The following is a 25,752-nucleotide window of genomic DNA, read 5'->3' on the forward strand; positions in this document are numbered from 1 at the left end:
CGTTGTTGGGCTCAAATATGTGGGTCAAGAAAATACGGCCCGATAGTTTCTTGATTCAAACTGATAAATTCAACTTGGGTAATTGATATTTGGGCCGAAATATGTTTTTTTTTTAAATTAAAAATTAAAATAGAGTATTTTTAGGTAATTATTTTGAATTATTGTTTTTAGTGATATTTTATCAGGGGTTATTTTACATACCCCCTAGCCACCAAATAAACTAGGGATAAACCCAAGCCCAAATCATCCTTTGATATACCCCCCCTGGAGAAGGGAAAGTACTATACTACCCTTATATGCAATTTTCGGCCAAACTGCATTCAGCATTTCTGGTACTGTATTTATCATTTTCGCTGATTTATTTATTATTATTTTCGTTTTTTTTTTTTTATAAATAATAATAAACATGTTTGTTAAATTTATATATATTTATTTATTTTTTAATTTTTTAATTTTTTTTAAAATTAAAAAAAAATAATTTAATTTTTTATTTTTTTTTTAATTTTTTAATTTCCAAAACAATACGTTTGCAGTACTGAAAATAACTACATGTAACTATGGTACCTATAGTAATTCGTAGTTATGTTCGTTTTTTTCCCCATATTTTTAGTCGATCAATTGTATACACACACGAATACTGGCTTATACAAAAGAAATTCATAAACCCCAATAAAAATTTACAAATGTCAATATTTTTATTATAAATCACCTCAGAACCAAAAAAAAATAAAAAATTGAAAATACACAAATTAAATATATGCATATATAACTACATGTTACTATATATGTATAGTAATGTATAGTTATGTATACAGTTTGTGAAACACTGCTTCACAAGTGACTTCAACCAAATTTTTGACACCTTCAAGGAGAGGATCAATGGCTTTCATAAGCTGCAATTGCAAAATCAAAACAAAAAAAAAATTACTTAGTTGCAAATCAACAAAATTTGATGAAACATCAAAACACTCAAAAATCAACAAAAACTGAGAGATCGAGAGATAGAGAGAGAGGTGATTGCTGGGAAATGCTATAAATTTTAAATCAAACATACAGTGAATCCTCACCCCCCCTCGCCTCCTACCAAAACCCTAGGCGCCGCTACTAACCACCCACAGTTTCGCACACCCGCAAATGCAAAAAATTATAGAAATAAATCTGTAAACATAAAAATAAACAAAATTACCATCAAAATATAGATATTGACGAGAGGAATCCAACGGTGGGTAGCCCGTTGAATTTCGACTGGTGGAACACAAAGAACACCTCCGGCAAGAACACCGTCGTCGAATGAAAAAAAATTGCAGAAACAGATCTGTTCTCCAAACCGAATGAAATCACCACCAAAAGAAAGAGCTCGACGAGAGGATTCCAACGGTAGTTAAACCATCGAATTCCGACCACCAAAGAGAGAGTTATGGCTCCAGGAAGCAATTTCACCGGTGGGAGGCTTGTGGAGGCGGGATTTTGAATCTGGGAGAAGAAGAGTGACCGAAATGTGAGTGTCTAGGGTTTAAAACTGATTTTAAAAGGGTATTATAGGTACTTCAGATGGGCCCAGGGGGGTATGTCAAAATATTTTCGAAATTAGGGGGGTTTCCATTAGAGTGTAATCCACTTGATAGTTAGTTCTATATAATTTGGGAATGAGGGGGGTTTACAAAATAATCCCATTTTATTATTTAATTTATATGGAGAATTGATAAATACCGTTCAAACGATATTAATGATCGAATGACGGGGCTCAGTTCGGCAATCGTTGCTCGTACACCATATGGTGGTGAGAGAATTATTGGGCCAAAAGCCCAAATAAGTTCGGAAGCTCGATGGAAGTTCATGGGCGAGACGAAGTAACCAGTCAATGAAATACTTGTTCACTTATGAGTTCGCCAAGGTGCTTTGAACAGTGTGTGACGGCGAGCTGATGCAGAAATCGATGGAAACCAGAGATACATAAGATACAAAAGATATTCTTTGTAAAAAGATAAATAAAGAGTGTAAATATTGCGTGCGGATCACGAAATCAAGATCGAATTAGATACGTATGTACATAGGTTTCCAGGGTTAAGTTTTACATTTAAGAAATACACAAATGATGAGATACATTCACTCTTTTTTCTCTCCAACCCGTCTCTCTTTTGCATGAATATTTTCGATTGTTGATTGATTGATCTCATTGACCCAATATTCCGACGTGGAGTCGATCGCTCGTTCTTATGGAAACGTGTTTGGAAAGGGTTCGAGTGCTGATTTTTGACACCATCAATTTATTTAATTTTTTTTTGCCGTTTACACCATCAATTATACTAATAAAGTAGCTGAAAGTTTGGTTTTTTTGAAACAATTGAATGTCTTATCTTGTATATAAAAATAAGAAACGCTAGGTCAATCTGAGAAACCCTAATATATATTTGTAAGAAAAAACATTTAGTTATATATATATATTTATCTCCTATTTCGCAGCCACTTTTTTCTAATTATTTTCACACCAAATTTCGACTTGCACAATCTCAATTCACTACTTCTATATCTTTTTAATTATTCTTATTATTTTTATCTATTGGTAAATGCTAGGTACCAACTCTCCTAATGAGGGTTGGTGTTATTGTCATATATTAAATCAACCAGTATTTCACATTTAAAATGCTATCCCGTGCACCAGGGGAAAAAAATGCTAATTATATACAAAAGTAGTATAAAGAGGAAAATGAATTAGCCATTTAATCAATTTTTAATTCCACGTAATTAAAAATTGTTGCTGATTAGGAATGTTAATCCAAAATTTTCAAATTACATCCAAATTTCGGATCCGTCCCGCGCGCGGCAAATTTGAAAATATTGAAGTCAATAGTCCCCGCCTAAACTCCCCTTTTTCATATAGTCCGTTGATCAATACCCGTATCGACGAACACGATTAACGATCCACGACCCTAAATTCTAACCAATCAAAACACGCACCCAACTCCGTAATCTGACCGTCCAAATACCCCATTGTAGCACATACTTAATCAACGGTCCAAATCCACAATCCGCGTCAAATCCCACATCCCACCTTTTCCCCCCCTCTATTTATTCCCTCTCCACCTCCTTCAATCCCATTCATCTCTGCATTTCACGATCAAAGCATTTCATTAAAATCTCAAAAACCCTAACTTTCTCTCACATCAAATCTCAGTAACAAAAAATGGCAAAGGGAGGAAAGAAGCCGGCCGAGAAGAAGCCAGTGGAGGAGGAGAAAGCAGCGGTGGCGGAAAAGGCCCCAGCGGCGGAGAAGAAGCCCAAGGCCGGGAAGAAGCTCCCGAAGGAAGCCGGCGCAACCCCCGTCGCCGGAGATAAGAAGAAGAAGAGATCGAAGAAGAACGTCGAAACGTACAAGATCTACATCTTCAAAGTTCTGAAGCAGGTCCATCCCGACATCGGAATCTCAAGCAAAGCCATGGGAATCATGAACAGCTTCATCAATGACATCTTCGAGAAATTGGCTCAGGAATCTTCCAGATTGGCCAGGTACAACAAGAAGCCCACGATCACTTCTCGGGAAATTCAGACGGCGGTGAGATTGGTGCTGCCCGGAGAACTCGCGAAGCACGCCGTATCGGAGGGGACTAAGGCCGTCACTAAATTCACTAGCTCTTAGGGTTTAGATTTTGGGGGTTTGGTTTGATTTTTCGTTAATCGGATGAATTTGTTGGCTTTTGTTATGGATTTTTATCTAATGTAGTAATCGGCCTCCTATAAAAGTTTAAATGAATCTGTGTTTAGTTTTTGGATCTTCAGTTCTCTGTTCTTCATTTTCTTTACTGATTAATCTGTGATTTATTATATTTATCTTTTTATCCTCAATTTTTTATTTATTTATTCCCCAGTTCATTTTTCAGTATTTTTCATTAAATTAATTCACTCGGTAAAAATGGTAAAGATACATTACCATGCCAATTATGATTCTTGGATATACATTCTACAGATCTAGTACATTTGTTATATATATATATATATATATATATATATATATATATATATGAAATTATGTATGTATACATTAATCGATATCGGCATGTATGTAATCTACGAAAACAAAGTTCTTCTGGAGTTCACTGACAGCATAAGCCATTCCAGCGCTTAAAATTGCTCCAGTTCCGAACACTACCCGTATCTGAATATCCGGAGGAATGCCGGCTGTTGCAGCGAAAACGACAGCTGCACCGATGAAAAACTTCTGCAGTGTCGCGAAATTCTTATGCGCATTCCTACACGACGAACACTGCAGAGTGTGCTGCTCGAATCTATCCAACATCTAAATAAAAAAAAAAAAATTCAGAATGATTCGCTGAGAACTTTCTAGAAGGTCGTACATAAGGGGGAGTTAATTCAATAATTAATGACCTGGCGTTTGGATAATATGGTTGAGGGTAATGTTTGCAGATCAGGGGTACCGAACCATTGAGGCTGGTTATTTCCATGGCGCCTCAGCCAGTTCCTGAATGCTAATACGAAGCGGTCAGCTTGAGTAGGCGTAAATGTAATTTTGGTGTATTGCTCGTTGACGTTTCCGGAGCCTTCCGTTGACTGTGAGAGGAAGACTTTCTCTTGGCCTTGTAGTACTATCATATCTCCATCGTATACTTTGTTTGAAGTCCAATGCTCGTTCCATCGAGGAACCACCTATTGCCAAATCAAAACATATGTAACATGGCAACTCAAATGGAAATCGAATATTAATTAAAATAATAATAATAAAAATAAATAAATGAGAAATAAGTATTACCTGCCACCATGCAGGGCCAGGCATACTGAACTGGAAGAAGTTTCGAGCACTACAAACAATCGAGCGTGTTTTTCCCGGTGCCATCGGAACATTGAACGAACAAATCCAAATCACCCATTTTTGTTCACCCACAATTGGAAGCTTCGTGTCAATTTCGATCCTGCAAAATATACCAAAAAACCAAAGGCATAATAAAAATCAAGATTCACGATAAATAAATAACACACGACTACAAAAACCGGGTGCAATTTCATCACACTTATTAAAAGAAAGACATACTTATTGATATAGTAGCACGGTGCGACAAATTTAGCACTGATTTTAGGATTGCCTTCATTTGCACCGGCAAAACCCCATGCGCCATTTGATTCCATTTTAAACGGTAAGGGCTTCGCTCTATCTCTTCTGCCAGTAACCTGTTATTTGGTTACTAAGATAAGATTAAATAGTTTTTTTGCGTCTTGTTTGGTTAAATAATCAAATGAAAAAACCCAATTGTGTTATTGGACCATATATCGGAGGTCCAATAAATAAGGTAAAAGGTCATAAATTAATATATTTCCGGGTCGATCCAAACATCAAATAATGTCTAAATATTCAACTAAACATGACTAATTTAACGAATAATCGAATTAAACGAAGGCCTTAGAATTTTATAGCTTTAAACGAATTACCAAGAACGGTCAAACAGATTCTTGAGTAGTTGAATACTATTTGTCGAGTCAATTCGTGCCGATTTAATAAAACGTACCTTGTGGTGTGCGAAATCAATGTGAGAAGGATCAGATACATTCTCCATGAGAGTATCGTACCCATAATACAGATCACGTTGAATCGTCACCGATGAAAATTCAGGCGTATCGAAATCATCCGGCAACCTACACACAACATCCCATAAACAAACGAAAACCTAATTATTCTAACACCAACTGAAAAAAAAAAATACTATTTAAACAAAACTAAAACTCAATTAAATAAACAAGAAAAAATTGATTAATTTAAGAGTTCTTACATAGGAGGGCTAGTTGCTTGAGCTCTTTCCCAGCCATTCTCATCTGGCCAAACAAAGAGAAGACCCTGAGAAACCATGGTCGGAAACCTAGTTGCACACGCCCTAGGAGAGTTAACCGCACGCGCCTCCGGCCCAGCTGATGCTGCCTGAGGGATCCGTGTACACGACCCGGATCCGTCGAAAGACCACCCGTGATACGAACACTGCAAGTGCCCGTTCTCATCTATTCTCCCTTCCTACAAACAACATAATTTTTTATCGAAGAAAAAAAAATCAATATCGAGAAGTGTGAATTGAAGAAGAGCGAGAAATTACTGATAAGGGGGCGAGTCTGTGGGGGCATTTATCATCTAGGGCAACCCACTGGGAAGCGGATTTGTCGAACCAGAGAACGAGATCTCGATTCAGGAGCTGAAATGGAGTCGGGTAAAGCGGGTCGAGATCTTCTATTAGGGAAACGGGGTACCAGTGATCTCTCCATGAGAATTTCGAAGAAGATTGTTCGTCGGAATCTTCGGGGTCGATTGATTTTTGTTGATCTTCTTCGGAAATGGCGGTGGTGGTATTGGATGGTGGAGCAGCAACGCGGAGTGGTTTATTCAAAAGTTTTCTCCTTTTCTGTGAAGGAATTTTGCGAGGTAGAAGGGGAAATTGGGGCGGAAAACTACCGCCTCCGGCGGCGGCGGCGGCGGTGGTGGTGGTGGTGGTGGTGGAGGTGAATATAGGTGTGGATGATGCTAGTGAAACAACAATCATGGTTTTGGGTAATATTTTGAAGAAATTGTTAATCCAGCTAAAATAATTTAGGGTTTGAAAATGTTCAGTGTGGAATTGGGGAAGAAGGGTTTGCGTGCAAGGTTGAAATTGTTTAGTTTCTGGAACTATCTGCCATTATTCATGGCAAAACCGAAATTTGAGACTGGAAATTCAAAGTGATTAAACAGTGATGGGAGATAGAGATCTTTTTCATTTTATTTTATTTTTATTTTTATTTTTGTTTTTCTTTAGAAGAAAATATAGGCCACGAAATAATATAAAAGTTTTACACACGTGCCAAATTCCAATATACTTTGGAAAGTGTTTGAGAAGCCCATTAAGAAAATAGAAGAACAAATTGGAAGTATGAAAGTACTCTTTCGATTTCGGTTTCGGTTTCGATTTCGAAGAATAGGCCTAATGGTAATATAATTAGTGGAGCAAGTAGTTCAGAATTAATTACTCGAGTTTAAAGTTTTGTCAATATGGTGGGAAATTAAATGGATCGAATCGAATAAAACCCATGTTGTTAGGAAAAAAAAATCGGATTTATTTGGGAGTGAAAAATATCTTACGAACTATAGAGAATGGCAATACATTAAATTTGATAATCATATTCATACCACATGCATGAAGATTGAAGAACAACTAATCAAATGTGAAATTTTTATTTAGTTAAAGAACACCATCGTTACATCAGAAGAAATAGATTATAATTTATTATTTAATTATTCAATGAATAATCTTTTGATGTATGGTGATCAATCATGTTTGGGTGATGGAGCATGAGCATGGTGGTGGCCTTGTTTAGGAGCATGAGCGTGGTTGTTGCCGCCTTTGTGGTGGTGGTTGGGAGCATGAGCGTGGTGGTGGTGGGGAGCATGAGCATGGTGGTTGCCGCCTTCATGATGGTGGTGGGGAGCATGAGCATGGTGGTTGCCGCCTTCGTGGTGGTGGTTGGGAGCATGTGCATCGGCATAACTATCAGCGATATGACCATGGTGGTGGCTTGGTTTAGGAGCATGAGCATGAGCGTGGTGGTGTGGGGGAGCATGCACGTGGTGGTTGCCGTCTTGGTGGTGGTGGGGGGGAGCATGAACGTGGTGGTTGCCGCCTTGGTGGTGGTGGGGGGGAGCATGTGCATGGTGGTTGCCGCCTTGGTGGTGGTGGGGGGGAGCATGTGCATGGTGGTGGTGGGGGGGAGCATGTGCATGGTGGTTATGAGCCGGCGAAGCATGGCCGGCGTGGTGGCTGTGGGGAGCTGGTGCGTGGTGGTTATGAGACGGTGGAGCATGTGCGTGGTGGTGGTGGGGAGCATGTGCATGGTGGTTATGAGGTGGCGAAGCATGGCCGGCGTGGTGGTGGTGTTTCAACAGCTCTTCCTCATCTACGCTTCGAGCGAGAGAAGGTGTGAGAAAAACCAGAAGACCTAGGACCAACATGAGAGAGTTGAACAATTTCGACATTTTTCCAAAGTTTTTTTTCTTTTAATTTCTTTTTCTTTTTTGTGATGCAATATGAGAATTATAACTTGGTTAAATATATATAGGGATGATGGATTTGTGGAAATTAAAATTGAGAATATTGCATTTGCTCAATATTTGCCTTGATTAATATATGACTAGTTTTAAATTATTAAATGTTCATATAAATTTGGCCTTTCCAATAATTTGAGGTTATTAAAATTAATGATGACATAAATCATTTTTGCATAAGTATTTGAGTCCCAAATCCATTAGTAATAAATATGAAATCATCCTAATAATATTAACCTTTTACTTTTTTTATTTAATATATTTATTATTATCATTGTTTGCCTTCTTTAAGTTATATAGAATAACTAATTTGGCCATTAAAGCATAATTTCAATTGTTACATGAATTATTAAATTAATAATATACGTATATAATTAATTTGACTATTAAAACCTAATTTCAATTACAACATGTATTATTTAAAATAATGGTGTATGTATATAGAAGCCCAAATGACCAAGTTTAAAGGCCCACGAGAGAAAACAATAAGTATTTGAAGGTTTGCTTAATTCCACTTTGCACCCTTGAAATAGAGCATTTTGGCACTTTGCACCTTTAAAAAACAATAATAGCACTTTGCATCCTCAAAACACAATAAATCATTCACAATGCACCATGAGTTGAATAATAAATGATAATTCATTTTTTTATTCGTTTTTTTCCGGTGTACAAATAGCAAATTAAATTGTTATTTTCTTCAACCTCCAACTTAATTTTGAGTGCACAAATGGCGAAAAATAAAATCAAATAAACTTTTATCACTAAATTGTTCGATTGATAGATCTTTTATTGTAATTGGTGGAAATATAAGGTAGAAATATTTGACAGAAAATATGACTTTCAGATAACTTGATAAGGAAATAGTTGAATGATTTTTTTTTCCGTAAAATATTTTTTTGATAAAAAAGATAATTTTTAAATACCACTAAAAATATTAGATTACCTTTATTAGCTTTAAAAATTCATGTGAGGTATATTATGTATGATATACTGTGTTTCATGGGTGCAAAGTGATATAATGTGTTTCGAGGGTGCAAAGTGCTAAAAAGATATATTTCAAGAGTGTAAAATTGGATTAAACCTCTATTATTTGACAATTTGAAGAGCTTTCTACTCTAAAAAAGAATGTTTGTTACTGACTAGATTGTCGGAGACTAATCTTTTACCCAAATTCAACATGTAATTTTGCCCTTCAAATGTAATTTTGTATGGGTTTTTTTTTTTTTTTGAATTTTTTTAATTCAAATATATAAGTCACGTTTAATTAAATTAATTTGAAGTAAAACATTGTTTAAAGATCAAGTACTCTTTCGAAATTAGCGAACAACAATAAAATTTGATAATCGTACCACATGAACGACAACTCGAGTAATAAAATGAACATCGATTAATTAATTAAAGAACACCAAATCGTTACATCAGAAGAAATATAAAAAAATAAAAATTATTTAATTATTCCATCAAATGTAACAAATAATATTTTTGATGCATGGTAAATTAATTAACCATGTTTAGGAGATGGAGCATGATGGTGGTGGTGGTGGCCTTGTTTGGGAGCATGAGCGCCGTGGTGGTGGTGGTGGTGGTGCGGAGCATGTGCACCGTGGTGGTGGTGGTGGTGGTTGTGGGGAGCGTGTGCGTGGTGGTGATTTTCACGCAGACTCAAGTCGAACAAATCCTCGTCGACACTTCGAGCGAGAGCAGGTGTGAGAAGAACCAAAAGGCCTACAACTAACATAAGAGAGTAGAACAACTTCGACATTTTCGATTTTCTTTTTTTCTTTTTTTTTTTGTCTTTTGTTATTTTGATTTGTGATGCAATGAAAAATGAACAACCAAAACCTTATATTTATAGTGAATTGATGGATTAGTGGAATTAAATTTCCTTGACAGCATATATGTGACAATCTGGAATAAATAAATATTCTTACAAATTTGTCTTTTGGAGGATTTGAATAAATTAAATATATGATTAATGTAATTAATTGCAGACTATTTTCTTGCATCAGAAATTAATTCCTGAATCCATTACTAACAAAAATGGAACAGCTCAATTTAGTATGAAATCCCTGAATGACTCTCAATTTATTTATTATTTGAATTTTCTTTTTGGTATTCTAAGGTTTTTTATTTGATATTTTTTGGTCGATTTTCGACAATCATTTTTTTTATGTGATTTTTTTTTAAATCCTATTCATTACTACAATATATTATTTAACTATTTCATGAATATAATCTTTTGGTGCATGCATTGGTGATATGTGGAGAAACAAATAAAATACACTAAAGTTCAAGAAAATAACTTGGACCATCACTTAAATTAGTATAGAATTAAGTTCAACATGATCAACCATGTTTGGGTGATGGAGCATGAGCATGGTGGTGCCCTTGTTTAGGAGCATGAGCACGAGCGTGGTGGTTGCCGCCTTCGTGGTGGTGGTGGGGAGCATGAGCGTGGTGGTTGCCGCCTTCGTGGTGGTGGTGGGGAGCATGAGCGTGGTGGTTGCCGCCTTCGTGGTGGTGGTGGGGAGCATGTGCATGGGCATGAATATCAGCGATATGAGTATGGTGGTGGCTTGGTGTAGGAGCATGAGCGTGGTGGTGGTGGGGAGCATGAGTGCCATGGTGGTTGCCGCCTTCGTGGTGGTGGTGGGGAGCATGTGCGTGGTGGTTATGAGGCGGCGAAGCATGGCCGGCGTGGCGGTGGTGTTTCGACAGCTCGCCCCCGTCAGCACTTCGAGCGAGAGAAGGTGTGAGAAGGACCAGAAGACCAAGGACTAACATAAGAGAGTTGAACAACTTCGACATTTTTCCAAAGTTTTTTTTTCTTTTAATTTCGTTTTCTTTTTCTTTTTTGTGATGCAATGTGAGAATTATAACTTAGGCATCATGTATATATAGGGAAGAAGGATTTGTGGAAATTAAAATTGAGGATAATGCATTTGCTCAATATTTGCCTTGATTAATATGTGACAATCTTGAATTATTAAATGTTCATACAAACTTGGCCTTTCCAATAATTTGAGGTTATTAAAATTAATGATGACATAAATCTTTCTTGCATAAGTATTTGAGTCCCAAATCCATTAGTAATAAATATGAAATCCCCCTAGGACTCTCTTTTATGAGTCATCATAATATCAACCTTTTACTTTTTTTTTTTTAATTTAATAAATAATAATAATAATAATTATTATTATTATTATCATTATTTGCCTTCTTTAAGCTATATAGTATAACTAATTTGGCCATTAAAGCATAATTTCAATTATTACATGAATTATTAATTAATAATATACATATATAATTAATTTGACTATTAAAGCCTAATTTCAATTACTACATGAATTATTTAAAATAGTGTATGTATATATTTAATTTGGGCCATAAGGCTTATTTCAATTACTACCCTTTCAAGTCGAGACAAAAGCCCAAATGATCAAGTGAAAAGGCCCACGATAGATAACGACAAGTATTTGAAGGTTTGCTTAATTCCACTTTGCACCCTTAAAATAGAGCATTTTGGCACTTTGCACCCTTGAAAAATAATAATAGCACTTTTCACCCTCAAAACACAATAAATCATTCACAATGCACCCTAAGTTGAATAATAAATTATAGTTCATTTTTTTTATAGGTTTATTTTATTTTTATTTTTCCAGTGTGCAAAATAGCAAATTAAATTATTTTTTCTTCAACCTCCAACCTAATTTTGAGCGCACAAAGGGCGAAAAATAAAAATCACCCCGGATAATTGAATTTTTTGATATTTTCATACGAAATAAAATCAAATAAACTTTTATCACTAAATTATTCGATTGATAGATCTTTTATTGTAATTGGTGTAAATATAAGGTAGAAATATTTGGAAGAAGATATGACTTTCAGATAAGGATACAGCTGGAGGATTTTTTTCATAAAATATTTTTTTGATAAAAAATATAATTTTTAAATACCACTAAAAATATTTCATGGGAGTGCATTATGCATGATATAATAATGTGTTTCGAGTGTGCAAAGTGATATCAATTTGTTTCGAAGGTGCAAAGTGCAAAAAAGTATATTTCAAAGGTGTAAAGTGGAATTAAGCCTCTATTATATGACAATTAGAAGAGTTTTATACTCTGAAAAGAATCTGTGTTACTGACTTGATCGTCGAAGACTAATCTTTTACTCAAATTCTAAATATAACTTTGCCCTTCAAATGTAATTTTTTATGGATTTTTTTTTTTTTGATACTCTATTTTTACTCAAGTTTATATGCCACGTTTAATTAAATTAATTTTAAGTAAAACATTGTTTCAAGATCAAGTACTCTTTTGAAATTAGCGAACAACGATAAAATTTGATAATCGTACCACATGAACGACAACTCGAGTAATAAAATGAACTTCGATTTAATTAAAAAACATCAAATCGTTACATCAGAAGAAATAGTAAAAATAAAAATTATTTAATTATTCCATCAAATGTAACAAATAATATTTTGATGCATGGTAAACTAGTTAACCATGTTTAGGAGATGGAGCATGATGGTGGTGGTGGTGGTGGCCTTGTTTGGGAGCATGAGCGCCGTGGTGGTGGTGGTGGTGCGGAGCATGTGCGCCGTGGTGGTGGTGGTGGTGGTGGTTGTGGGGAGCGTGTGCGTGGTGGTGGTTTTCACTGAGACTTAGGTCGAACAAATCTTCGTCCACACTTCGAGCGAGAGTAGGTGTGAGAAGAACCAAAAGGCCTACGACCAACATAAAAGAGTAGAACAACTTCGACATTTTCGATTTTCAAATTTCTTTTTTCTTTTTTCTTTTTTCTTTTTTCTTTTTTTGTTATTTTAATTTGTGATGCAATGAAAAATGAACAACCAAAGCCCTATATTTATAGTGAATGATGGATTTTGGAATTAAAATTCAGGACAATGCACTTGATCAAATATTTCTTTGACAGCATGCGACAATCTGGAATATTTAAATTTTCTTACAAATTTGTCTTTTGGAGGATTTGAATAAATTAAAATTTATGATTAATGTTAATTACATACTATTTTCTTGCATCAGTAATTAATTCCTGAATCCATTTCTAACAAAAATGGAACAGCCAAATTTAGTATGAAATCCCTCAATGACTCTCAATTTATTTATTTATTTATTATTTGAATTTTCTTTTTGGTATTCTAAGGTTTTTTATTTGATATTTTTTGGTTAATTTTCGATAATCATTTTTTAATTTAATTTATTTATTAAAATCCTATTCATTACTACAATATAAAATAATATTACTGAAATTTATACAATTTAATTAAAATTTGTAAGTATTTACTTATTTTTGCAGATTTATGTGAACTTTTTTCTTAAATCGAAGGGGCTGCTGCCCCCATACCCCGTAATTTTTAAACCTCTGTTTGTCTACAATTATTTTTCCAAAATGTTGGCCTGCAGGATAAATTTGGCATGATTATTTAAATTTGTTAATATTAATATTTAATACTGATATATAGATGATTTAAATTAGCAATGTAATGGTTGAGGAAGCTGGTGCTCAGATGAGCTTAATTAGTTATTTAAGATTTTTTTTTTTATAAAACGAAATATGTTTAGTTAAGCTCATTTAATTTACTAGTTCATCTTTCAAATAAAATATAACTTGGTATAAATTTTGAAATTATCTTATAATACATAGACTCTCTTATAGTTTTCATAACAAGTACATGGGATTTTCAAATTTTCATAACAAGTATATGGGATTTTGAAATTATGTTGTGAGGGGTAGTTTGGGTAAGAGAAAAGGGGTGAAACTTTTTTTTGAACTGATTTTAATTTGGATAGGAGTGCAAATATGACGTAGTAAATAACAAAATTAAGATGATACTAGCAACAATTTTTAGAACATAATAAAAATTAAACCACTTTCAATTAGTAGAATTCAGCAATATTACATGAGAATCTAGCATTAAGAATAATCAAAATAAATATTTGGTTATTGTTCAAGCAACCAATATGCTTCCATACATATCTTCTAATGCATAACTCAACCATGTATAGGTGATGGAGCATGGCGGCCGGCCTCTTTATTTAGGAGCATGCGCGTGGTGGCCATGGTGGTGGTGGTGGTGGGGAGCATGTGCTTCGTGGTGGTGGTGGTGGTGGTGGTGGTGGTGGTGAGGAGCATGTGCGTGGTGGTGGTGGTGATGGTGAGGAGCATGTGCGTGGTGGTGGTGGTGGTGGCCATGGTGGCCGTGAGGTGGTGGAGCTTGATCATTTTCAGAAGAGACTAAATTCCACATTTCTTCGTCTTCGAAAATTTCATCATTTTCAGTCAAAGTGATATCAGAAGACGAATCTTTGTCTAAACTACGAGCGAGAGAAGGTGTAACAAGAGTCAGGAGGCCCAAAACCAACATAAGAGAGTAAAATCTAGACATTGTTTTTTTTTTTTTTTTGAAGTAGTATTGAATTGTGATGCAAGAATGAGAACAAACGAAGCCCCTATAAATAGTGGAAATGAATTGATATTAATGAATTTAATCAAATATTTTTCCTTTTACAAAAATTGAAAAATCCGAAAATAGTAATTGTTCTTACAAATTTGAGCTTTCAAGAATCTCAACATATTTGCTATTCTAGTTAATGACATATTATTGCTTGTATAAATCTTCGAGTCCCGAATCTCTTTGTAATGAACCATTAATCGAATATCTTCGATGATTATTTGAATGTAGTGGATAGTTTATTCCACTTGTTGGTTTTAATCATTTACTACGAATTCAGTACCATTGATTCTTTCAATACAAAGATAACATAATACATATTTGTAAATTAACATCCTTTTCACTGATTCGGAATTAAAATTAGACAAAAAGATTTGGAAGTAAGTCATTTTTTTCACCAATGTTGTATTAAATCAATATTTTAAAACTCAAATCCAAATTTGAATCAACTAACTGCTTGTGTTATTGACTTCGGCCCATTAAAGAAAAGTTCAAATTAAAGCCCAAAATCGAAGCCCATCATTCAATCGAACCATTAGCAAATATGAAAAAGTTGAAGGACCAAAATCGAAAAGGGTGTATAATATAAGGACCAACACTGTAATTATCCAACACTGTAATTATCCCAAATATTTCTCTTATCACAACACCAGTTCCTCCTTGAAAAAATAATCAGCAAAAAACCCGAGATTTCTCTTAAAAATCGAAGCTAATTTTATAAACTATGTAAATACATACACACAAAAGTAGTTTGCACCAAAATGAAAAAAAACTTATTTCTTGGGATAAATTCGAGCGTCCGGTCCCACATCACGCGAACCGGTGTTAACATAAGGCCCTCGAAAAGTAGCTTGAGGTGGCAGCGGTTTTGATGAATCAATCACTGGAGTCTTCGATGACTTGGTCCTGCATAAAACCGAGGATTAACAGCTGACATCATCATTTAAAGCAATTAAACAAGATAATTAAAAATTAACATTTTCTAACGAGTTCACCTACGCCATGTAAAACGGGAATGCTAATCCAGCAGATGCAAACGCTAGTAAGCCTGCAGCAACAACGATATTCCTCTTGCGGGACATTACTATGGGATTAAATGGATCAACAAATAATCTGAAACGGAGGGAAAAATAATAATCACGCAATTAATTATTAATTAACAATATCGACATGTTTGAAATTAAAATATAGCTTTGTGAAGCAGTAACCACAGATAACAAACAATAGATGCACTTTGACTTTTTCACGCCTACGAATAGCGATTTTTTTATGCCACTATTCAATGATCGTAAATACTTCGAAGAGCTATACAAATTATACAGCGTTATTAAAAATAACTGTAGAGAAGGAGCAGATCAAAATTACAAGAAAATTGTTGGGAATAAACTCGAAAACCGAAAAATCACACTGAAATTCTCTGGATTCAATATAACTCATCTAGACAATAGCATTGAAGGTTTCAATCCTAAATCAATTGAAGCAATTAAATTTGACATGAATATATTGAAACAGCAAAAACAGTGTTAAAGACACAGTCTTTCACAAGCACATAACCTTGTTCCGGATTCTCGGTTTTACCACAATCTAATCTTTTGTTCTTTAAAAAAACCCAAAAAAATTAATAATAATAATAATTAAAAAAAAAAATCACCCAATTTGATAGTAAACAAGTCGTAGAATTGTGCCCTAAATCCCCAAATAACAATTACCATCAACCGCAATCACATGAGCAATGAAATTAAGGAAGAAGATTTATGCGTAAGTAATAGATCACAAAGGACTAACGATTAATACATGAATCAATTGCAATTAGAGAGAAATTATTTGAATTTGAAGTAATAAAAAGCAACAGTAAACAATGAATAAAAAGCAGAGATAAATAAATGCCGGAAATAAATAAATGAAAGGATTAAACGGTGAAATTACAGCTTGAAGGGTTCGTCGTCACCGCCGTTTACTTCACCGCCGGCGACGTGAAGCTGTGAATAGCTGTTAACGGGGTTCTGTGAAGAACCTGAAATTAGAAAGACAATTTAAATTATTAAATTGGGCCTTTCAAATTAAATAGAGATTTGTTTAACATATCTTTGGGCCGATTTATAAACTTCGGTTGTACATGTTTGTCAGCCCAATTAAGATAGGAAATTATTTTTTTCTTTTTTTTAGGACTCCTATTTAAACTTACCTCGAGCGGATTCCAAATGCTTCTCCAAAATCAATTGGTCCTTGTTAACTCGCCGCTCGTCCCATGATAATCGAGCTAGCCATCATCATTAGTTTCACTAATTACTACATGTAATGCCAGTGCATCACGCCGTTAAGTAAATCTTCGTAGTACGGAGTTAAGTTATAGTTATTCCTGCTTTTTTACTGCGTCGAGCATACATGCATTAAATGCCCGTGCTAGAACACTAAATGCACGTCAGAGTGCCGACCTCGGAGCTCAGCACGTGCATGAATGCATCTCGCATTGTAGGGTAGAGGTAGACTTTCTTATTAAGTCCGGCGAATTGGATCATGCCTTAGTGGACCTTTATGTTGGATAGTATCTTGAATTCGGATCGATGAGATATCGATAAATGAAAGTAAATCTCAATGAGGATTCATAATACGTCAAAGATATGTTGGTAATTTTGAAAGTTGTCTGAATTTAGTTACCTAAAGCCCAATGCTAATTTCTGTAATATGTATAAAGTATAAGAGCAAAAGTAATTAGAAAATAAATAGTTATAATCTTAGGTTATGAATTTTTTTTCGTAATTTGACTATTACCACAGGGTCCGTAATTTGCGGTACAATTTTTGCTTTTGATTGTCTCTAAATAATGTGTAAATAGTTATTGAGCAACATTTGTCTAAAACACTTCTATAACTAAATAAAAGTTGCATTAGGTACTTGTATATTGGTCTACAAAAATATTTAATTAAATAATCATTCTTTCGTGCAAGAATTACAATATTTCGTACATATGTATTAATTTTTAAGATTATCCCTAAAAGAAATAAATTAAAAAATAATAAAAAATAAAAATAAAAAAGTCAAAATTCCAGCACAGCCTGACAAGGGCAACGATTACCTAACCAGTGCGTTTCCCCCACTATATAAATAACCCAAACCCCACTCCCACTGAAAAACACCAATCCCGAGTCAACACAACACACCGCTCCCGAGTCAACCCAACACAACACACCACACCACCGCCGCCATGAGCCGCCGCAGCAGCACCACCCCTTCCAAATCAGCCTCCCGACCAAAACAAACACCCTCCGCCTTCAGCTTCTTCACCGAAAAGGACGAAATCGACCTACTGGAATCACTCGCACCAACCGCCGCCGCCGCCGCGCCGCCGCGGGCCTACCCCTTCCGCCGCCAATTCACCGAGTCTCAGATCGCCAACAAGACCAGACGGCTGAGGCAGAACTACTACAAATTCGCCCGATCCGAATCCTTCATCAAAACCCCGCACCATCGGAGAATCTACGAGATCGGCAACAAGATCTGGGGCAACGCGGCCGGCGGCGGCGGCGGCGGAGAAGAGGAAATAAACTGGAACGACTACCCATATCTGATGAATGCGGTTTCAGGGGTATTTAGGGGAACAATGAATTTGTACAAGGAAGGATTGAAGGCTTTGGGGAAGGACATTGTTAAGGGTTTGGATAACAGGTGGAAGGAGATTGCCATTGAAGAAGCTGCCTTACATGCACAAAAACTTGACTTGTACTGTAAAATGTTCAAATCTGAGGGATTTAATAGCAACAAATAATTTAATTATTAAATAAATAAGTACTATTTTAATTTATTTATGAATTTCTATGTTGTTGTATTAGAATATTGATCATTGGACCGGTGGTCTTTTTCGATTTATTGTAAGATTTTATTCGAATATTATAAGTTTCGTTTTCGATCCGTGTTAGATTTTTATTTATCCGTGCAATACAATTTGATATTTCGACGCGCGTAAAAAAATTATTTGCTTATATAGTGTACTGTAAATTTTATCTAAATTTTATCCGTTATAAGTTGTTTTTTCGATGCATTTAAGTTTTTTAGTTATCCATACAATATAACTTGATCTCTTCGACGCGTGTAAAATTTTAGCCGCCTATTATAAAGTTGACCAATTGATGAATGTCGACTGTAAATTTTGTCTAGATTCGATATGTCCATTATAAGTTGGTTTTGGATGCGTTTAAAATTTTTACTTATCCGTACAGTATAACTTGATCTTTCGACGCGTGTAAGCTTTTATCGTCATTTATAAGTGGATATTTCAACAAGTCGAAAGTTCATGTGCATATTAAACTTTGATTTTTGACTATTATAAGAATTTATGTGTTTTATATATTGGTTTTTGGACACATTTAATTTTATTTATTTATTTTTTATAAATTGATCTTTCGACGAGGGTAAGATATTTATATAGCAGATTCAATGACATTAATACGATAAAACTTCTAATGTATAGGCAATTTTTCTGTAGAAATCTAATATTTTCGAGCACCAAAGGCTTCTAAACTTAGCTATAAAATGATTTTTAAGTGAATGGATTATTTGTAGTATTTTAAGTTGATATTGAGTCGAATTTAAATGATTCCGAGCATAACAATAATTATTTACATTATAATTGTAATTTTCGGTAAATAATCAAAATTTCCTGAAATTAAAATCTGATTGAAAATTGGAATCTAATGTATCTCTAATTCCATTAAGAAAAATATCAAACAAATCGGAATCAAAACTTTTCGAGTGAAAAATGATGTTCCAAATTTCTGAAATTTTCATACCAATTTCCACCCCTACGTGTATATGTCCATTTCCATTTTACGAGAAATCAATCATAGACTAACAAGACGACTTAACTTTTTTTCTTACGAGACAACAAATCAACTGAACACAAAACGAGACGTCACAACTATTGCTAACGAACCTAAGACATCGCAATCACCTGTTGGATTATCCCATTTCACCATATCCGTTTTCAGTCAGGCACTTAGATATGCAAGAATCAGAAAATGGACCACAAACATTTGCTGCAATACAAACCCTATACAATTTATCTGCAAATAATATCTTCAAGATTTTCAATATATAATTAAACATGATAAAACAAATAGCATGTCTATCAAGAAGAACATTTAATTAAACATCCGGAACGTAAGTAAAAATACATTCCCGAAGCTAAAACCACATTCAATCTGTCAGAAAACGAAACTCCAACATTGAAATTCCACACCGTAACATTAATCCAAAGCTTTCAACATCACGTTGATAAAAACCCGAGTTTCCTAAACAGCAAGGTATAATATAGCATAATAATAATAGTAAGTACATTTCCCAATAAAACGAGAGTAAAACCTTTTCCCAAAGAATAATGCTTTACTGAGCTTGGTTATCTTGCTGCTGCTGATAATTCAGCGACCTCCTAAAGAGCATGATGTGTGGCTCTGGACGGTGAATTGCATAGTGCACCCACCCTCTGCTCTGTTGAACTCCAATAGCACGCCATTCATTCTACGGAAAAAAAAACACAAATCACAATTATATTTAAAAAATATTAGCAATAAATCCATAGAGATACGATAAATCAAGTTCTAAAATCAGAATACAGCAAGCTTTAAGAACAATTATCAAGAATTCTCAACGAAATCAAACTACACAGTAAAATGATCACTACAATTCGATAAAACGCCTTTTTCTGATTTTGCAAATTGAATAAGTAAAATTGCTATGTATGCGATCTAATACACAGAAAATTAACGAACCATAGTCTAAAATCACTTTCCGATACCGAGAGGCCGTAATTTCCCATTCATTCACCAAATTCAGCAAAACAGCAAACCCTACTCCAATTCCAATTGAGCAAACAAAAACACACCGCTATTTTTCTTTCACATAATTCAATCCAAACGAAAACAGTAAAAACCCTAATTCATTCCAATTAGGCAAACAAAACTACACCATTGAATAATCAGATTAAGAAAATCAAAGCGTTAATTATGGAAGATTGAAAAGTATTAACTTACTTCTGAGAGAAGGCGATTCTTCGGAAGCAATTTGGCCACCTCTGTTGGAAGAACAACGTGTCTGTAAAAAAAAAAATCAAAACAAACGAGTTTCATCAACAAAATTGATCTTCATATTTTGAAATAAACATACGAAAAATCGGAATAAAATTAAAATCACCTATATTCATAGATATCATCAAAGTATTTCTCCGAGTACTGGATCTGACCCATCCTTCACTTCAGATTTAAAAAAAAAATAACACAGCAAAAAACACTGCTAATTGGATTCCTAAATCAGTCTGCAACCACAAAAAAATAGAAAATTAAAAACCAAAATAATAAGCAGTGTGTGTGTGTGTGTGTGTGTGTGAGAGAGAGAAATATACCTTTAGAGAGAGAAACAGAGAGTGGAAGCAGGAAAAATGAATGGGTGTGCAGAGATGGGAGAAAGGGTATGAATTTTAGGGCGAAAGAGACTGACTGGCTTTTGCTTTCTAGAAGGTTGTTTTTATGAAATATATATATATTAAATTAAATGGGGAAATATAATTCAAATTTCAAATTTCGAATATTTCCCGCTTTTGATAAACTAATTTAATTTCACCTTTCATTAACTAATTTCTTCTTAAATTATTTTTGTTCTTTTTTTCTTTAGGTGTAACGGATACATTCCAAAAGTGTATGAACTCATCATACTCACTTTTTCGTAATTTGTTTTAGTTTTAATATAACAATACCAGAACAAATAAAATTCATAAAACTTTGTCGAAATAAATAAAAATCAAAGGATTAAAAATAATGAAAAAAGAGTGCAAATTATGCAATACTCACAAAATCTAGAGCTTGATTTTTATTTTTTAATTAATGGGTCAGTTTGGCAAGGTTGGGTCAAATCCCTCATATTGGGCTTATTAAATAGTATAAAGATAAAATTAACGAGCCGCAAGAGATTTATTGGGTTCATTGACCCAATACATGTGAATGACAGGGCCTCTTTAGAACCTCGCCCGAAGAAAGCTTGTTCGTGCCAACTCGTTAAAACAACGCATCTAGGTTATGTGGTTAAAAGGCGCACCAACCCATCCAAACATGTCAAAGACGATCAATGACATATAGATGAGCTGAATGAAAGTCGTTGGAAAAGAAGACCTAAAAGATGTGTTTCATCTAGATAATTGTAATTATATGTGGCAGGAGAATATTTAACAAAAAATGTAAAGCAAATCAAATGTGCTAAAGATCGGAAATAACTATCTTTAGTACAACTATGTAAAACTAAATACACGGGTGTAAGGTGGACAAGATAAATACAATCACAACGATTTAAATATCATTAATACATTCATTTTTCGAATTCTCTGCTTCTTTCTTGTTTTTTTCTTTTTCCGGTCGATTAGTTCGTCCTTACTGTCCAAATACAGCGCCAGACATACTTTCTAACAAACGAAGAAGTTAAACTTGGAAGGAAGTCTTGAAGGTGCAGATATTGCTCTATCATTTATCATTATTTTTCTCTTTTGGATATAGGAAAAAAAACATAGAAAGAAAGGTGCTTATGGTTATGTAATGCCTTATATGGTTCAACAAAGCTTTATATTTCATCCTTTAAAGAGCCAACAGCTGGGAAGATGGAAGTGAAATTGTTGTAAATTCTGCCCCCAAAACCCTTTTTTTATGCATGTGAATTGATCCGAAAATTGGGGGAAAAAACAACATGGCCAAAGAGAAAATAATTAATATCGAGAGCTGATTTATTTAACAATTTTTAATCGAAACAATTTTTTTATTTATTTATAACATAGTTTGAAGCTCGATATTGCGTGAGGGTCGCCCTACTTATCTAATAATACAAGCTGGATAAATGATAGAGTTTTTGCTTTTACGGTTGAAATAATTAATTTTATGCATTTTCAAAAATGTTGCTATTTTGAATAATTAATTTGGTCACGAGAAATATGTTGCAGTGCTCTTCAACTAGAAATAAGGTAATAATATTTCTTGTCATGGTGCAAGAAATAAGGTAATAATGAATTTGGGCCAATTTTGCTTGAAGTAGTAATGGGCCAATTGGCAATTGGTTTTACTAAAGAAAAAGTGGTCCACGTTATTTGGGCTAGCATTGACTGCCCAACTGCAATCTTTTTACTTTTTGTTCAATGATATATATATACATATATATTATTTTTATAGGCTAAATTATTACAAAAAAGGAGATGTAAAGAGATAAGGAAAATTATAGAGATGATATTTTGTAAGAGTGCAATAATATATAGTTGATGAACTTATGCTTTTGTCCTAGGAACAATTGAACACATTTGAGCCCCATTTTCCACTAACATCAACATGTGTCTTCCCATATATAGTCAAGATCTATAATAATGGGTCACCAATTATATATATATATATCGATGGCTTGCGATGAAGGGTTTTTGGGGTGATTTTTGTCGATTAAAAACACAAAAAATGTTGGAAAATTCAATCCAGGAAAGCTTCGCAAATCCATAAAAACGATTGTCTGTGAGCGGAGGCAGGTCTTAATTATGCTCAAAATTTGATAAACTTATCAAATAAAATATCTTACTTTTAGGCAATGTTTGGAACCATTTCTATTTTGTTTTCATTGATTCCCCACACACAAAATGGAATTTATTAAACTTTTTAAATCATTTTCTCAAAACAATTTCAAAAGTTTCTCTATTCAGACATGATGTGACTCCTACAGTAAAATGATTTGAAGAAATCCGCCATACGTGGAAATTAAAGATTGGCAAAGATTTGTTTTCCTTGTTTATTTTGGAATCAATTAAAGTCCTATTTTTATAATATTTTTATTAGAACTTAGATTTATTTCCATGTATTATATTCTAGTTAGATATCTTTTGTACTTATCTAGAATAGAACTAGAAATCGACTAGGATTCTATTACCTAGTTAATCGATTTCTTAGGGCTCAAGTTAGGTTTATGGTGGAGATTTCGTGCCTATATAAGGCCCTCAACCTCATATGAGTCCGATGGAGCTCTAATAAGAAAAATCCCAGCATAAAGGCTTTGAAGGGTGCAGCCCGTGCTGCAGCCCTGTCTGCACGACAGGTGTGGCAACAAAACAGGTTTCTTCTACCAGGCCATAAAGAAGATCGGCGTTTCGGGAGAAGTGCTTAAAAGATCTCGGGAGAGGTCGATCCGCCGTTTGAAGGAAGTTCAACATTGGAGTAAGTCCAAGAGTGCGGAGGAGGAATTGCTTTGATTATCAACAAGTTCGAGTCGTGTGCAAGAACGGCGTATCACATAAAGAGGAAGTCTTTAGTGTTTTATTAAGTCCTATTAATGTTCACTTAAATCTGAACTAGTTTTGCAAGTTCTCGTGGATGTAGGGTACATTGGTATCCGAACCACATTAAATTCTTGTGTTATTTATTCTGCTTCTAGTAGATTTATTACTGTGACAACACAAGAATTCGGTTACCACACCTAATGTCGTAACACGTAGTCTGTCTCAACAGATGAGTAGATATCCATAGGCATTTAAAATCAACAGACTGCTACAGTAAAATATGTCTTCGCTAAAAAAACAGATAAACATCACTTCTTCTTTTAATTTTTTTCTTCTAAAATACTTTTTCTAACACCTTTAAACATGATTTGACTCTTACAGTGTATTTTATCTCCTTCCAAAATATAAACAAACATTACTTTCATTCTTAAATTCTTGCCCCAAAATATATTTTCTCAAAATGAAATCAAAATAAGTTTCAAAACGCTTTAAAACATTGCATTAGTGTCCTGCATTTATCAAGTCTCGTAATACATATGAACATTCGATTTTCAGTATAGAAGATTAATTTATGAATAATATTTTAATATAATAAATGATAAAATAATGTTGATAAAATAGAAAATTATAAAATGTGACAAGGTGTATGCACTTTTCGCCGACAAGATAAAAGTGACTCGCTAATCCGGCGGCTTTTTAACATTAGATTTGATAACAACAAAAGTATTAATGTTGGTTTATGAGGAACAATGCCAAATAACACTTAAACAATTATTAGATCACTTAAACAATAATTAGATCACTTAATTAACAAGCTGTGCTGCTGCAGTCAAACCCATCATTAATTCTTGCTAATCGTCATCATCAATTCATAATACTAAAAACAAAGTGCATGTCTTTAGATTATACACTCTTTTCTCATATTTTTAAGGTTTGTTTAAAAGCACCATCCTTAAAATGCATTATTTCATCATTAGGGCATTATTAATTTCTTTTTTATCACTATTTCCTTAATTTCGTGCATGATATAAATATTAGCTGTCGTTTTCTCATTGGATGAACGTTCTTGTCAGCTACTTCAGGTTTTATAGATGCTATACTCGATGAAATATAACAGGTGATTATGGACTATTAATCTATGCGTCATAAAATACATACATGTGTATTTGTGCTTAGTGTGTGATTATTTGTATAAATCCATGGTGCAAAATCGATCACCCGATGTTTTTCACCAGGTGTAGCATATCTCATAGAACCACTATTTCATGTGTTAAATTTTCAACATCTCCAGATGGAAACGAAGTCCCTTTGCCACTAATCCTGGAAATTTGAAGGAGAATAACACAAGAAGAAAGGGCATAAATGACTAATCAATAATATATGTATGAGAAATATATTCTTTATTTATTTAATTGTAAAAAATAGGGTAAAGTATAGCTATCCCGGAGTAATGCTCAAATTATGAAAAAATCCTTCATGTTTGGATAATTACAACTACCGAAAGACGGGTTTTTAGTAAGACAATGCATAGTTGAGGGGTGGTTGTAATTATCCAAATATGAGGGGTTTTTTTCGTAATTTAAAGTTATCTTGGGGGTTGATCGTAATTTTTCTTTTTTAGTTTGCATTAAAAACGAAATGTTAGAAATATTTGATAGGTGCATAATAGGGGAATCGGCAAGATAAAAGGTGGGTCTCATGTAATAATTCACCACTATTATTCTTGTCATTCCATTTGTAGCCACGTGGGTGTGTGATTTTGCTTATTTCTAATAAAAAATATAGTAAATTTCAACCACACCCCTGAGATAAAATGAAATTACGAGAAAACCCTTTCTTTTGAAGAAATTACATCTAGTCCCCTATAATCTATAAATATCTTACATCCACTCTTTGTAAAATGATGTTAATGTAATAAATCTA

General features: G+C 34.2%; 4 protein-coding genes across 4 annotated transcripts; 1 reads left to right on the forward strand and 3 right to left on the reverse strand.

Annotated features, from left to right (window-relative positions):
* Window positions 1-3,039: 3,039 nt before the first annotated feature.
* Window positions 3,040-3,773, forward strand: LOC105958551 (histone H2B.3). The gene has a single exon (XM_012982552.2). It carries the CDS (start codon window positions 3,185-3,187, stop codon window positions 3,635-3,637), a length of 453 nt encoding a protein of 150 aa, XP_012838006.1. The 5' UTR covers window positions 3,040-3,184; the 3' UTR covers window positions 3,638-3,773.
* Window positions 3,774-3,913: 140 nt separating this feature from the next.
* Window positions 3,914-6,872, reverse strand: ACD1 (Pheophorbide a oxygenase family protein with Rieske 2Fe-2S domain-containing protein). The gene is made up of 7 exons (XM_012982551.2): window positions 6,093-6,872; window positions 5,778-6,013; window positions 5,517-5,643; window positions 5,045-5,181; window positions 4,766-4,925; window positions 4,384-4,662; window positions 3,914-4,294 (listed from the first exon to the last, which is right to left on the reverse strand). The coding sequence occupies exons 1-7, from the start codon at window positions 6,531-6,533 to the stop codon at window positions 4,040-4,042; spliced, it is 1,635 nt and encodes a 544-aa protein (XP_012838005.2). The 5' UTR covers window positions 6,534-6,872; the 3' UTR covers window positions 3,914-4,039.
* Window positions 6,873-15,102: 8,230 nt separating this feature from the next.
* Window positions 15,103-16,607, reverse strand: LOC105958507 (uncharacterized). Its single transcript, XM_012982507.2, has 3 exons — window positions 16,476-16,607; window positions 15,549-15,662; window positions 15,103-15,455 (listed from the first exon to the last, which is right to left on the reverse strand). Exons 2-3 carry the CDS (start codon window positions 15,629-15,631, stop codon window positions 15,323-15,325), a joined length of 216 nt encoding a protein of 71 aa, XP_012837961.1. The 5' UTR covers window positions 15,632-15,662; window positions 16,476-16,607; the 3' UTR covers window positions 15,103-15,322.
* Window positions 16,608-19,621: 3,014 nt separating this feature from the next.
* Window positions 19,622-21,442, reverse strand: LOC105958549 (cyclin-dependent kinases regulatory subunit 1). Its single transcript, XM_012982550.2, has 4 exons — window positions 20,944-21,442; window positions 20,736-20,856; window positions 20,576-20,636; window positions 19,622-20,063 (listed from the first exon to the last, which is right to left on the reverse strand). The coding sequence occupies exons 2-4, from the start codon at window positions 20,786-20,788 to the stop codon at window positions 19,929-19,931; spliced, it is 249 nt and encodes an 82-aa protein (XP_012838004.1). The 5' UTR covers window positions 20,789-20,856; window positions 20,944-21,442; the 3' UTR covers window positions 19,622-19,928.
* Window positions 21,443-25,752: the final 4,310 nt, after the last annotated feature.

The sequence above is a fragment of the Erythranthe guttata genome, chromosome 4 (assembly GCF_056151865.1).
Source record: "Erythranthe guttata isolate IM_541 chromosome 4, IM_541, whole genome shotgun sequence".
NCBI lineage: Eukaryota > Viridiplantae > Streptophyta > Magnoliopsida > Lamiales > Phrymaceae > Erythranthe > Erythranthe guttata.

Bases quoted from the DNA above. Each gene is read 5' to 3' on its own strand.
- LOC105958551 (XM_012982552.2), top strand. From the start codon at position 3,185: ATGGCAAAGGGAGGAAAGAAGCCGGCCGAGAAGAAGCCAGTGGAGGAG.
- ACD1 (XM_012982551.2), bottom strand. From the start codon at position 6,533: ATGATTGTTGTTTCACTAGCATCATCCACACCTATATTCACCTCCACC. The intron at 5,644-5,777 runs GTAAGAACTCTT...TGTTGTGTGTAG, and splicing joins CAAGCAACTAGCCCTCCTAT to GTTGCCGGATGATTTCGATA. The intron at 4,926-5,044 runs GTATGTCTTTCT...TATATTTTGCAG, and splicing joins CCGTGCTACTATATCAATAA to GATCGAAATTGACACGAAGC.
- LOC105958507 (XM_012982507.2), bottom strand. From the start codon at position 15,631: ATGTCCCGCAAGAGGAATATCGTTGTTGCTGCAGGCTTACTAGCGTTT. The intron at 15,456-15,548 runs GTAGGTGAACTC...GGTTTTATGCAG, and splicing joins GCATTCCCGTTTTACATGGC to GACCAAGTCATCGAAGACTC.
- LOC105958549 (XM_012982550.2), bottom strand. From the start codon at position 20,788: ATGGGTCAGATCCAGTACTCGGAGAAATACTTTGATGATATCTATGAA. The intron at 20,637-20,735 runs GTGATTTTAATT...TTTTTTTTACAG, and splicing joins GATGATATCTATGAATATAG to ACACGTTGTTCTTCCAACAG. The intron at 20,064-20,575 runs GTAAGTTAATAC...TTTTTTCCGTAG, and splicing joins AGAATCGCCTTCTCTCAGAA to AATGAATGGCGTGCTATTGG.